Source organism: Polypterus senegalus, chromosome 9 (assembly GCF_016835505.1).
Source record: "Polypterus senegalus isolate Bchr_013 chromosome 9, ASM1683550v1, whole genome shotgun sequence".
Classification (NCBI taxonomy): Eukaryota; Metazoa; Chordata; class Cladistia; order Polypteriformes; family Polypteridae; genus Polypterus; species Polypterus senegalus.
The window spans coordinates 131,452,078-131,467,666 of record NC_053162.1 but is presented as its reverse complement, the minus strand read 5'-3'; the positions used below and the strand labels follow the sequence as shown (position 1 = coordinate 131,467,666).

The following is a 15,589-nucleotide window of genomic DNA, read 5'->3' as shown; positions in this document are numbered from 1 at the left end:
CACACATAAACATATATATATATACATATCTATACATATACACAGAAATATACACACACACATATATACATACATATATATATATATCTACATATATACACACAAATACATATATATATATATATATACATACATACACACACACATATATAAACATATATATACATATACATACATATCTACATATATACACACACAGCTATTTCAGATCAGTGCAATACGCTGCTTGTTAAAACGGATAACTCCCGCTTTACGCAAGTCTGCGTGGATATTATGAACTATCGTATTTGTTCAAGTTTTATTTAAATTTTAAATAGAAGGAATTTTTATTTAGTCGACAGAAATATCTTTGGTAGGAATGGTAAAAACAGACAGGAATATTATTCGTGAATAAATCAACTCAAACCTTAAACAACTTATAATATTTTGCTCTCCATAAAAATATATCCTGTCTAAATTATACAAGTTAGAAATAAAGTAAACGTTAAAAGAACAAACATTCAAATTTCTTTACTCTTATGTAATTTTATATAAAAAATAAACTTAGATTTTAAATATCCCAAAAGATTTTGCTCTCCATAAAAATATATCCTGTCAAAATTATACAAATTCAAATATGAACATGCTGCATAACAAAACCTGGAAATATAAATAAAATGTGTTCCTTTCAGCAATAACAAATCAAATCATTCAGTTGTCTTTGCTCATATGTCATTTTAGAGCTGGACGCCTGGCATCTTTTTTTGGCAACAGGTTCGTTTCTGTTTGCTGTGAGGTTCTGTGTTGTGGAGATTCTCAGGATGGATTGCAGGTGCTCATCAGTGAGGCGACTCCTGTGTGCTGTTTTGTTAGTCTTTATCACTGAGAAGAGCTTCTCACACAGATATGTGCTACCAAACATGCACAAGGTTCGAGCCGCATGTAGACGGACTTTTTGTTCTTCAAAGTCACCAAAGCGCCGTGCAAACTCAGTGCGCTCAGTTTATCAGCAAAGTGCGATTTGGGAACACCGTAGTGACGACTTGGTTTAACATTACTTGGCAACAGGGAAAGTGGGGCAAATTGCACTGGTGCATTTGTGTCTCCCATAAAAGCAGCTTCACTTGAAATCACTTTGTGATTGTGCACGGTAAAAGTCCGCTGAAGTGTCAGATTCTTATTTAATTCTTCTGCTTTCTGTATCTTCTGCATTGCATTCAGGTTACCCTGATGTTTTGTCTCATAGTGCCGTCTTAGATTAAATTCTGTAATTACAGCCACATTAGCTCCACAAATGAGACACACGGGTTCAGTAAACATATACTCAGCCTCCCATCGGTTTTTAAAGGCTCTATTTTCAGAATCAACTTTTCTCTTCAGCATCGTGTGAGCTAGCTTCGCAATAACTTGCAGCATCATAAGCTAGACTTGATTAACGCGTAAGTGTTCGGCAAGGCAGCTGAAGCGCTGCATTATGGGATCTGTAGTTTATTGTGTTACCAGCGCTTCATATCCCCGGGCCATTAATAACAATAATACAGTATATAAAATGATCTGCGGCGGATATAATTACACGCGGGCGGATGTGGCCCGCGCCCTTGAGTTTGACACATATGGACTAAATAGAACTTGAAAAGATATATTTTTCAAATGTGATCGCAATTCAGATAGAGTTGACGCACTACAGCCTGCATGCCTCAATAAGTCATCCTCCCTCGCTCTTACTTTTTTACCGTTCATCTAATGAATACACTGAGTATGGCTTTACCAAAACAATCATTGATGGCGAATAAAGTATCCATTATTCGAGTATGTAGATCGGGATATATATATATATACATATATATATACCTGCGTATCGCAGTGGAGAAGTAGTGTGTTAAAAAAGCTAGAAAAAGAAAAGGGAACATTTTAAAAATAACGTAACATGACTGTCAATATACAGTATTTGTTTTGTGAGTGTTACTGTCATCAAGGATTTGATTATCATTATTTCTTTCAATCAGGTTCGTATTTGTAGGATGTGTTGTGTTCAAGTTACATTCCGTGTTTGTCAATCGTTGTAAAGATGACAGGTTTCATTCATCGATTCGTTTCTTACTGCATCAATAAACAGCTCGTCTTCTTCTTTATCTGAGACCTGACACACTGCATGCACGGGTTTTTTTTACACTGTCTTCCTTTAGCGGGACATTGACTTTTTCCAACGTGTGCTTTGTTTCCACAGTAGCTGGATTTATGAATATGCTTGTATGTATCAGACGCTTCATATTTTTGCTGCCTTTTCAATTGTGTAATTCGTTTTGTTCAGCTCTTTGGAACTGTTGCTTTTATCTGTGCACTCGCCAGTTCCGTGAGCCACTCGGTGTACATGCATCGAAGGTTCCCAGCTGTGCTGGTGCCATCTCGTGCTATGTCCATGGCTGTATTTAATGTTACCTTAGTCCTGGCACTTAAAACTTTCTCTCGCAGTTTCGCTGAGTTTGTGTCAAACACCACCCTGACCATCTCATCTTCCTCTCCATAAGCACAGTCCTTCACCCGTGAATATTTACCCGTGGCAGTTTGCTATTGGATTGCCGCTGATGGACGGCCTTATATGGGCAGGCACTAAATTACAAACGCCAGCGGCAGCCTGTCTATGAACTTAATTTAAAGTGTAGGTTTACATCGTGCTTTGTTTCCGAAGTAGCAGAACTCATGAATATGGTTGTATATGTCACTCGCTCGCTTCTTATTGTTTCGCTGCCTTCTCAATTATATAATGCATGTTTTCTTCAGCGCTTTTTTGAGGTCTTCCTGGTTTTCTATGTACTGCGTGATTACGTAGGATGCGTGATGATGTCACACGAAACTCCGCCCCCACGGCGTTGAAGCTCATCTCCATTACAGTAAATGGAGAAAAACTGCTTCCAGTTATGACCATTACGCGTAGAATTTCGATATAAAACCTGCCCAACTTTTGTAAGGAAGCTGTAAGGAATGAACCTGCCAAATTTCAGCCTTCCACCCACACGGGAAGTTGGAGAATTAGTGATGAGTCAGTGAGTGAGTGAGTGAGTGAGTGAGGGCTTTGACTTTTATTAGTATAGATATTTACAAAGTCCAGTGCACCACAAACCCCACAAGTCCCCAAAGTCCTGGCCACAACACCAATGCCTTGCTTCAGACAGCCTCCTTCTCTCTTCTCCAGCTCTAGTCCACTCCTCACCCGACTCCAGCCCTGAATGAAGGGAGGCAGCCCCTTTTATAATCACCCAGATGTGCTCCAGGTGTTTCCCGGCAATCTTCCACCGACACGCCCCAGTGTAGCGGAAGTGCTGGCTACATCCCCAGAAGCACTCCGGGTGTCCCCTTTCTTCTTCCCCCCAGCACTTCCGGGTGTGGCTCCAAAGGCATAGGGGCACCCCCTGGCGGTGACAACGGGCTCCTACAGGGTGGAGCTTCAAAGCTCTGTACCCGTGGCCCACAAAGGTACCATGGTGGTTGACCCCACATAAACTGGGGAAGGCGCAAACCCTCCTCCGGTCCTCCAAGGCGTCCCAGTCAGGTCACCACCCCAGCCATCTCTGATAGTATATATATATAGTGGACCACCGGGATGTGCACAGCCACCCTATCCCAACACAGAGAGGCAGACACAAGTTCCAGTCCATCACACACATTTTTTTTGCAGTTGGGGAGTGTTTTCTCTTTCCCCACAGCACAGTACCTAAGCACAATTCACAGTCCTTTACTTTTTTTTTCTTTTCTTCCTCTCTCCTCCGTCCTTCCACCTCCACACTCTCTCTGGAAAACTTTGTCCATCTTCTCCCGACTCTGGCTCCCTGAATGGAGTGAGGCAGCTCTTTTTATACAGGTGATGGGATTGTTCTAGGTGGCTCTTCATTATTACCTGGAATCACTCCCAGGTGTGGCAGAAGTCCACTATAAGGCTTTGCAGCTCCCTCTAGCTGTCCCTGCAGAACCCAACAGGGCTTTACAAAACTCCAGCTCTCAGCGTGTCCTGCGGGAGTCCATGGTGCTACAGCCACCCAGAAGGGCTGCCCTCTAGTGTCCCAGATGAAGTATTGCCTCAGGGATGCTCTCACACTCTGGTCCTTCCATTCAAGTGGTGTCCCTGGCCACCCGTCACAATATATATATATATATTATATTATATACACACACATATCCTTATATATAATTTGATGTTTGTATGGTGTTCGCGTCAATACCTCGACTCAATACAAGTTAGAACCATGCAATGGGACTGTGCCTCTGTAGTTAGAACATAACGTGGCAAATGCGGACGAAGTATTGCATGATTGGCTAAGAATGTTCGAATGCTACAGTGACGTTGCTGGATGGCCGAGTATAGTAATTCAGTGTTGGTTCAAGCAGATAACAGCAAGTTCGGTTGGTTTTTGGAACGTTGGTTTGGTGGGGCGTACTTTCCAGGACTAACATCGTCGACTGACTTAAACCCTTCGACAGCTTCGGAACCGTAAGTAATTTAGAACGTATCGCCATTTGCTTGGTACATCGAAATCTATCTTTGGGCAGTTCGGTTTTGGCATCTGTCCTTCTGACAACTGTTGGCAAACTGAGTAATGATGGTTGGGTATTAAAAATGGTCATTGTTTAAATTTTAGCCGATCTCAGATCTAAAATGAGTGACGATCGCAACGCAGCCAGAAGAGCAGCAGCCGCGGAAAGGATGCATAGGAAACAAAGTCATATAACTGACGAGGACGCTGAACCTTTCGATAATCCGATGTATATGGATTGGGATTCTATAGAAACCAAATGTTGAACCAAATGTTAACATTGTGGTTAATGTTAATCAACAATGCACCTGTTGGGGGCTGGCAGGACATGATCCACCACGCCAACATAATTATTACTCCAATTCTGATTAGAGTCATAAAATATGGTTTGTTTTGAAAATTTGTTTGCCAGAAAAAATCAAATGAGCTGCGCCAAAGAGCTGAGTTCACGCCTCGCAGCCCCGTTTAAACAGGAAGCTCTTCATTAAATCGGCCGAAAAGGTCTATTTTAAGCACAAAACAGTGCCATGATAACAAAATCATTTCAAAAAATAATTCTTTGCGGAAAAAGTATGGATTTCACAAACGCAGAATTTGTAACCCGATTCGATCGGGCTCCCAGTCACTAGTATATATATATATATATATATATATATATATATATATATATATATATATATATATATATATATATATATATATATATATATATACACAGAACTATTAAATCATATATATAGACTACAGCAGCACTCTGTATTAAAGTGGTATATAGTACTGTATAAAGGTGATTTAAAGTTGGTTATTTAAAGCTAAATAGTGCTAAAAGTCTTGACACTCCATTAAAATCAAACCCTAAAATACATTCTGCCTTGATATACGGTGGGTTGCAATAAATGTCTGCCAACAAAAATCAATGAAACTTGCTAATTACCTTTACTTACTCTAGAGCACTGTCTTGTTCTCTTCTTATAATATTCTGAAAAACAGCACCTCCATCAGCTGTTGAAAAAATTGTTGTTCACTCTATTCAATTGCAGCTCCATTGGTTAAGTTTTTCTTTTGTTAATTAAAAAAAAAAAACTATGATTGTTGATTGGTATTGCATAATTAGTGATGATTTTAAGGTGGACAGCTGTATTGTTTTTTCAAAAACACAAAGCTATACAATCTGTAGTACAAGTAATGGAATGAGTTTATCTCATATGTTCTGAATTGTCACATATGGTAGACACAGCAATTACATGTATGGCCAAGTGCACTACACTGCCACTGTGTTACAATATCCTACTTGCTAGAGAGTATTAATGACAGTATTAATGAGTTGGGGGTTTGTAGCCAGTAATGACACTTCCCTCTGGGATGCCCAGAGTTTTAATGTGGCTGGACCTTAAGGGGCGGGGTCTAATGCAATCACCAGGTGGCTTCTTGGCACTAAGGGGAAAGAAGGGGATGACAACATTAGTATCAATGCCCCCTCTTGTCTTGCCGGGTTATTACATACCTTGACTGGGTCTGTGAGGAAGTCCTCCAACACACATGAATGACAATATATATTGTATATCTAAACCGGAAGGTGACTTACTTTTTATTTATTCACTTCCTGTGTTTGGAACACAACATTTTAGACTCTCATTTCAACTGTGTGCAGGAGGTCCAGGTTTTAGAGAAGAATCACATGTCAGCATGAGAATGACCTGAAACATGCAGGCTTTAATTATGAATAAAGACTAGAGGATCAACTGAAAACTGTGATTCAATAAATGCCATAGTCCAGCTAGTGGGAGCCTGAGGTACCGTATTATGATAAAAAAGAACGGGCAATAAATATTCACCTTTAGTCATTTATGTAAACTGATCTTCACTGAGTACAAGTTAAGAGCACTGTAACAGTTTTAGAGTTAAAATACAAGGTACATAATGCACATATAAAAATACAGATTTTGGTTAAACACACAGTGAAACAAAGCTATTCAAAACTGGTTAACATAATACAAAGTTATTGTCTGTTTTTACCTGCATTTTTTATCACTCTTTAATTTAATATTGTGTTTTATCAGTATGGTGCTGCTGGAGTTTGTGAACCCTAACCCTTGGGATTAATAAAGTATCTATCTGTCCGTCCGTCCGTCCGTCCATCCATCCATCTATCTATCTATCTATCTATCTATCTATCTATCTATCTATCTATCTATCTATCTATCTATCTATCTATCTATCTATCTATCTATCTATCTATCTATCTATCTATCTATCTATCTATCTATCTATCTAAATGGAACAATATATTTCAATTAATATTATCATTGAGACATAACTAGCTTAGAATGGAAGGGAGGAAAACAAAAACTCCAGTCAAAGCATCCCTGTAAAAAAAATTAAATCTCTAGGAGTGTCCTTGGTCAACCGTAATGCAACATTATAGACAAAGTTGGATTCAGCCTTAGTTCTGGAGACCCTGGCCAACTAATTGGTTGCCTCCTTTTATGAATGGTACATTAAAGTTTGTGATGTCTAGTAAACTTTTTATAGTTGGAAAGTTGGTTCTAGGCATAAGACAAAATTTTATTGTATGAAATTTCAAGATAGAAAATACTTTCAATGCCAAATTGTATATTGTATAACATTACCACACAGGGCCACCTTAACAGCATCATGGGCCCCTGGGCAAAGTAATGCACTGGGGCCCCTAGCAGCTTGCCCCAACCTAAGCACCTACTCTCAAGAATTAAAGTATAAATACTTGATAGAATTAAACATATATTTATTAGTACTGTACTTTAAATAAAATCAGTTTTAAACAATAAGAAAACATGTCATAAACCAAAGACTAGCCAACACAAATATACAAACAATATAACAAGTTTTGAAGAACAAAAATTTCAGCCTATACAAATAAACATAGCACAAGAGAATTACTATGAATTGTTTATTTTTAATAAAGTATTTAGCGCAAACTTTTGCAACTTTTTACAGTGAATTATTTGATTAGTACTTAAATACATACTACAGTATATATCAAAGGTTATAATAATATAATAATAATATAAGTCTTGAAAAATAAAAATTTCAGCACATGCACAATAAATTGTGTTGAATAAGCGGTTGCTGATGGAGTCCTGAATGAGGCACATTACCTGCACTGTGAGGGAGTGTCAGTTACAGCACTAAAGCCATGTGGCGCGATTACCCGAGGGTGATCCGGCTAACAGGATCCTCATTGTTGAGGACCCGAGTGGCTGGACCAGGCCAAGGGGACGGCCATGTAACACCTGGCTGTGGCAGATAGATGGACATTTCCGGAGGGTGGGATTGGACCACGTGTCTGCCTGGGGGGATTGCCAACCAAGATCACTATGTGTGAAAGTTGGCTTGGACTGCAGGTGCTTCACATGCATACTGAAGGAGTTGCCTCCTAAGATGAGTATGGTGAATCACAACATTTGCTCATGAATGCACCACTGCATCCACAGGCTTGTTTTCAACATCGAACTCTAGTGGGGCTGACAAAAGACCAACTTCCCATCATATTGGTCCAGTTCTCGTGATATACTGAAACGCCACTGGGAGTAGGGAGCTGCAGGTAATGCTGCTTTCGTGAGTCGCCAATATGAGAACGAGTGCTTGAGACATTGATAAACTTTTCACTTATAATAATACAGAAATAATGGTAGATTACAGAGCCATAGAGTGGGCGGTGCAAACTGTGCACCCGCACCAGGCGCCGATCGACGCCGTGGATGTTTCGGGTTAAAACGAAGAAAAAATCAATAACACATTAATTTCACTGAATTTAGTAAAGCGTTTATAGATTTTTCCCTTTACTTTTTTATGATTTTGTAAACAACTTGCACATTGAAATGTGTTTATATTGTCTTTACAATCAGAGCCAAATTATTGGAAACAAAAGTGCAGTTCTAAGTAAAATAACAATGAGAATGACGCACTGATTGAAAACTAAAATGTAAACGCACAACTGAGCGGTGAGCGCCTTTATTGTCGGAACTGTGATGCACAACCAGTCATTACGCTCTCATAGTGACCCTATCTACACGTATCTCTATGCTCGCGGTGTGTTTCGCCGTTAGTTAAGGTAAGTTAATTTTGTGTAGTATATATTAGTTTATATAGTTTTATCGATTTGGCTAAAAAATTGTAAAAAAAAAAAAAGATGAAATGTTTTTTATAATATTCTAACAGTGTACAAGTCTCAGCTTCACATAGAATGATAACATTCTCATTTTTCTTAGTAACAGTACTTCAATGGACTTAACTCAGTGTAGCACAGTATAAATAAACAGAAATACATCAAATGTCTCTTTCATCTCCTCCTTTGCTTCTAAACTACTGACTCTGACAACACATCTCCTTTCTTGTGGAGCCAGGCATACTTCTGGTGCCACAGTATTGCACAATGGAAGCCTTTCCAGATCATACTGGAAGCTCCTCAAAACAGGGAGATCCATGCTTGACAGTGCCCACCTGCAGTACCCAGGGACTCTGACAGGATTGCCCTTTTGTGCTACCCAGACAACCCTGCGGGTATGCAAACTGGGGCATGCTGAGGGCCACCTCTGATGCTGTTTATAATATCCAATTATCCTCCGTCTACCATTATTTGTTCCTCCCGACTGGGATAGAAACCAGGAATCATCCCAGCCAGTTTGCTCCTTCATTTCTGTGATCCTTCTATTATGGCCTCCCAGCTGGGTAGGGAATCATCCTTCACCCCAGTCAGGTTGCAAATCCCTCTAGTCTGGCAGTTACAGGTTTCATAAGTGAAGAAGAAGGATTTTTGCAATAGGCTCTAAGCTCAATTAGAATCTAGTGACTTAAGAACAGGAGCTACTGTATGTGGTCTTGCTTTTTAGTTCTTGTAATAATTGTCACTGTAGCAATTTGAACAGCCAGTGAATACTGCATTGCAGCAATCAGCACTACTAGAAATACATGCATGAATTAATTCTTTGGTGTCCATCATATTTAGACACTATTGTAATTTTTCTATATTTAGAAGCTAGAATAATAGGTCTTAGTGCCATGAGATTTTAGAAGACAGAATAATATGAAAGATAAGGCTTAAGTTGTGCGCTAAATCATTAAAGGTAATGTTTAGACCTACTGAGTTAAAACAGACAGGATCTTGTTGCAGTCTACATCATTTTCCACAATTAACCACATTTGTTTTTATTCTGTATTCGGAGGCAATTAATTATCAGTAGAGATGAGCTAAATAATTTGTGCAAAATTAAGGGCAAACTTTCTGTCATTCACACAAGAAGAAAGGCATTTAGTTCCTGTTAATGTATTAATCTGGATCCATCTGCCTGTCATTTAGTATTTAAACAAAAAATGTCTTGTCAAAAAAAAAAGAATTGTGCATAACCTCAACTAGGATAAGGCAGTTAGCAGGTAACAGCAGGGAATGGTTGGATTTTGGAAGCTGCAACTTTCTGTGTACTGAGTTTTCTTGTAGAGAAAACACACCAATGTGAATGATGGCACACTTTGGTTTGTCTTTGGGTAAAACGTATGCAGCATGTTAGATTTTTAAAAAAATATACTGCACTCTGCAATGATGTGAATAAGAGGAATACATGGAATTGATCTGACAGGTGTGGTATGAAGATGCAGAAAAGAACCCAGGTAAATATGGAAGTAGATTTTAGGAAGCAATATTCCTTATTTTGCATAAAAAAACACTAGTGATTTCCTGCAAAATTAATTTTAGTGTCACTTTTGTGAAAGTGCAAACATATTGAAAGTTGTCAGCAAGCAATTCTTTTAGTTAATTGATACAGTTAATTAAGGACACAATATTAGAAATGATATTTGGTATGAAAATAAGCTATAGCTGAGTTTCATCTGCATATAAGTCAAATACATAGACATCTGGTGGAGACTTACCCTAAAATATCCATGGCTGTAATTTCTGTCAAACATTGACTGAAGCAGAACGGACACCGTCTGATATTTTAAAATATTTAAACTTAATTTACAACAATGCAGAGAATATTTAAAAAAAAAATATTGTAAGTTTTTTGAGTTGAACTGATTAATGCATTATCATTCCATATTGTAATGCTGTAAAAATGTGAAAAGTGGGGTAAAATTCTTTTCACATTCAATAGTCTTTGAGAGCTATGAGAGCTCTGCTGACTGTCGCACGTTTGATTTGCAGGATGCAATTGAAGACAAACTGGACACCAAGCACTACCCCTACATTTCCACACGGTCCTCTGCCCCATTTATCACACACCCCGTCAGGTAAGTGTCTGGAAATAAAATGGACAACTGACGCTAACCTGCAGTGTGCTGCACTGAAGTTTTACTTTAGTGTTTTCATCTGTCATGTAAAGCACTATAAACAGACGCTTCTGGACACCTTTATACTGCCGGTTCAGTTCAGGACACCCAATATGTGATTCCCCTGATGGAATAAACGTTTTTGAAGCAAAGACGTCTGCTCTCAGGATGGTTTTACTTTCGCTCATTTTAAGATGTGTCTTGATATTTCATGCTAGTTAGAAATGCACTTTGTGAAAGCACTGGATGTAGACACCTAGCTCTGACTATTTTTTGTTGACTCACAGCGCTCGGTATGGACACTGGCACAAGAACAAGACCCCAGGCGAGTATCGAACTGGCCCAAGGGTGCTGGTCTTCATTATTGGAGGTGCGTCTTTCAATGAGATGCGCTGCGCCTATGAGGTGACACAGGCCAATGGCAAATGGGAAGCCATCATTGGTGAGTATGCCAAGGGGGAGTGGGTGGGATTCTGAAGAGTTATGCATATGGCCAGTAACTTAAATCTTCTGAATCGATAAATGTCTCCTTACTAAGACAGCAGAATGCACACATTAATACTGCCTTTCCCTGGGAAAACAATAAATGGAAGTAAAGGGAAGCTGGGTCAGCCCTAGACATTTGTTGAAATAATTATTATAAATCTTTGACAACTAAGGGGCATGCTGTAACACTGTGTTATTTTTAAACCGAATTTGTGAATATGAAAAATGATGGCTTAAGCTAACTATTGGATCCTAGGTTTGGCTCTTGAACATGAAGATCCTGGTGAGGCTGTGTGCCAAGAGTAATATAGAGATGGGCAGATGATTTGCTCAACTTATTCCACTGCTTCATCTCCCTTCTTGCATCAGATGATTGCTGAAATCTGATAGATAAGGACTTTAGGGAAACCTTTTATTTCTGGTGCAGTGCTGCACAGTTTCTATGGGCCAGGGCCTTCCTATGAAATCAGAGTCATCAGGAAATCTAAACCTAATTAAACCTAATTCCTGATGTCCTGCCCCTTGAATCTGTAAAATCATGTCAACGACTCGTACTTCCTAATTCTTTAAACTTAGAATCTGTAATCACTGTTTACTTACCAGGAATCATACAATTCCATGTCCTTTGAAGCTGTAAATCCAAAGAAAAGTGACAGACCTTTTATTGTCTCAGTCTCCTTACTGAACCCTCTGTCATTTGAAAATCAATGACTTAAGCACAGCCTCAATCTTTATAAGTCCTTAAATGTTTAAGCTAAGAACAGGACTGTTATGTTGCTATGTCATGAAAGTGTACACCTGAGGAAAAATGCCACATTCACTGTCCCTTTGAAACACTAAACCAAAATGACTCATTCTCGATCGTAGACTTCTAGTTACCAATTTCCAGGCCTGCGGTCTCGTAAATTTCCAAAGTGCTATTTATTACTCTCCATCTCAAACATTCCTTTGAAGAAATATTTTTAAAGACATTTCTACAAGTGAGATATTGTCTCCTTCTTTTCTTACTAGTTCTTATGTTAGTATTACTCTTCGGAGGCGATTCAGAACAATCCCTAATCCCTGTTACTCCAGATTCAAAACTGTCTGTTATCTCTGTATGTCATGCAGCTCCAACCCTGAGGCCCAGTCCCAGAAGACTTATTTTTTACATACAGTATACTTCAAGACCAAAATCCATGATTCTCCATCACTTATAACTTTGATTGCAAAGTGTAAAATGTAATTTTCTCTCTGTACAACATTAAAATTTAAATTCTCATTCCCTCTCAACCCAGGCTGTGTCTAGACTCACTGACTACTAACTTTCTATATTCTAGGCACAGTGTTCTTAATCTTTAAATCCTTCATTGTATATTCTGAATCTTTAAACTAAAGTTTGATTATCTATTATCCTGTACACACACAGAATCTGCAGCCTTTGGTCTATTGAATATCAAAACCTTGATTCTTAAAGTCCCCAATTCAAAATCTCAGTTCTGTCCTCCTCACCTCTTGAATCTTTGAACCTATTCATTGCATCTCCTAAATCTCTAAACCCAATCTTTAATTCTCATGATTTTTTTTAACTTGACTCCCATATTCATCTTTCCCAAACTATCATAGTCTGTAAACCTCAAGGCCCTCTCTTCCTCTCATTGTTTCTTAATTCTTTACAATCAATTTCCATATTCTCGATCTTCTAAACCAGGGGTGCCCAATGTGTGGATCGCGATCGACCGGTAGATCGCAAAGGTAGTGCAGGTAAATCGCGTTGCATTCAAAAATTTTTTTTTTTAGATGTTAGTCTATCATATCCTCTCTATAGCATTTGGCACTTGACTGACATACAGCCAGTCTGAGATCTCTTTTCATCTAACACACGGGTCATCCCGCACGCACAATCAAATGTGCGAGTTACTGCAAAACTCCGGCTATCTAAGTGATCTAGTTAGCCTTCCAATTTATATCGACTAAAGATGGGGTATGGAAAAAAAAATGTGTTGGACATGTGGAATTGGAAGAGGAATTTTTTTCTCACGATGTCACAAACGAAGTGCATTCATCTGATCTGTCAATCTATCATTGCTATTCCAAAGAAGGAAAATGTGGAAATGCACTTTCGAACTGTTCATAAAAACTACGAAACTGACTTCCTTCTGAAAAGCTATCTGACCAACATGTTAAATGAACTTAATTTACAGCTGCAAGGAAAAGACAAAACCATGGTTACAATGATTAGCTCAGTTAATGCTTTCAAACGAAAAATGCAACATCTGTCCTCAAAGCTGCAGAGCCATGATTTGGGGGAACATCGAAAACCTCGCGTCAGAGCTGAAGACGCAATGGAAGCCGTGTGCGCAACTTGACAGCATATGCTACACAGAGCAGATTGAAATTTGTCGGTCAGACTTTGACAGACGGTTTCAAGACTTTGCTTCACTTGTGCCAATCGCTACATTTACAGTATAAGCTATCCATTTAGGGAAGATGTTGAGGGTGATTCACTCGCATCAGAAATTGCAACGCTTTTTCACCTAAAACTACTCTACAATGGAGGATGAGATTTTAACACTACAGGATGACATTCAGCTGGTCTGGGGCTCATGGACAGTTTTAGAACTTACTCACAGAGGAAAAGTACCCAAACATGAGGAAATGTGCTACCTCGTTGATTGAATTGTTATTGTGCAATAAGGGTTATTCAGTTATGCAAGGTATGCAACATATATTTTATATATAAAGTGTGTGTGTATATATATATATATATATTTTTAATGTAGGTAGATCATTTTGACCTGGTCATTTTAAACGTAGCTTCCAAGCCGAAAAAGTGAGGGCACCCCTGTTTTAAACCTTCATCTCTGAGATTATAACTCCCCTGCCTCCCCCATTCCTAACTTCGTCTTTTAGACTTCTTATGTTTAGTCTCTGACCTTACAGTAACTCATTTTAAGGAATTTCTGAATCCAAGGACAGTTTCCTAACTCCCTTACCATCTTTTAATCTACATGGTAAATCTTTTACTCTAATCAGGTACCGTCTATCACCAGATTCTTCAAATTTGTGTCCACAATACTAAAAACCTGAAGGCCAAGCCCTCTATTCACCATGTTCTGAATCTTTAAACACCAGACTCTAGACATCCTCTTTCCTCAGTCTCTAAAACTAACTTTCAAGTATTTGGTCAGTAAAATTTAAAACCAAAGTACCAGCTCTGTGCCATCATTAAAGTCAGGGTTTAAACTAATATCTTCTTGAATCTTTGATCTGGAGTGCTACACTCTGCCTGGGGAATCTGTGAATTGACAGCCAAATAGTTGATTTATTCCTTAAATTTCACAAGATGTACCAAATATGACTACCCATTTTTTCTAAAATGATAAACCTTAACTGCAAATCCCAAATATCAAACTTATTGTTTTAAAATTCTTTAAACTCAAATTCTAGACTCTCTCCGTCTGCCCTTAGTCTCTAAAACTAACTCCCACAGTCCTGCCCTCAAAGTTTTAAATTCAGCTTTTGCACTCTTTCTTTTTTTGAATCTCAGAAATTGAACTTAAGACTTTCTCTAGATAATTGCAAAATAAACAACTCATTTCTTGAATCACTGCTCCATGTTTAATTCCCTATGCCCAGAATCTCTTAGCTCAAGATAGTATCACTAATTCTGTTTCACACAAAACTAAATGTGTGTTCCAAACTCCCCAAAGGGATAAACCTTAAAGTCTAATTATCAACAGTCTTGAAATTTTTAAGGTAAAAATATCAGATTACTCTTTTCCTCAATCTGCAAAAGTAACTTTCTGAGATTCTTGTGCCTAAAACATTTAAAACATGAACATAACTTCTTAGATTCTCAATTTATGAACTGTTGGTATGCCTTGCACATGAAAAGGCTGATTGGGAAATAGGGATGACTGGGAAAGGAAACATTAATTGAAGCCAAAGTCAAAACCAGATATCTATCCTATTGGTTGTCACTGCCAAAACATTAATCAAGGAACTGTAGTAAGGGAAAAAAAATAAAGAGTCAGGAACTGAGAATTCAAAAGCACTTGAACTACTACACAAATGAATGAACAATTGTTTTTTGAGGGTATCTTCAAGCTTCTAATGACCTGTCTTGATAGGCCATTTTTTATATTGTCATGTCATTTTTAGAGATGTTCTCTATAGCAAAGTAAACCACATCAAAAAGACGATGACTTAAAATGCCAGCACCCATGAAAAACAAAATGGTGACAGAAATGGCTTAATTATTTTTATTATTAGCTGAAAATAATATTAACAATAAAAAATATGATGTA

The 15,589-nt window shown here is 38.3% G+C and overlaps 1 protein-coding gene across 2 annotated transcripts in view; it reads left to right on the top strand.

Annotated features, from left to right (window-relative positions):
- stxbp1a (syntaxin binding protein 1a) overlaps positions 1-15,589 on the top strand; it is a 39,330-nt gene that overhangs the window by 16,268 nt on the left and 7,473 nt on the right. For both annotated transcript variants that reach the window (XM_039763880.1, XM_039763879.1), the window contains exons 16-17: positions 10,690-10,775; positions 11,102-11,256. In XM_039763880.1, the coding sequence (XP_039619814.1) occupies positions 10,690-10,775; positions 11,102-11,256 (241 nt within the window). The remainder of the gene's footprint in view (positions 1-10,689; positions 10,776-11,101; positions 11,257-15,589) is intronic.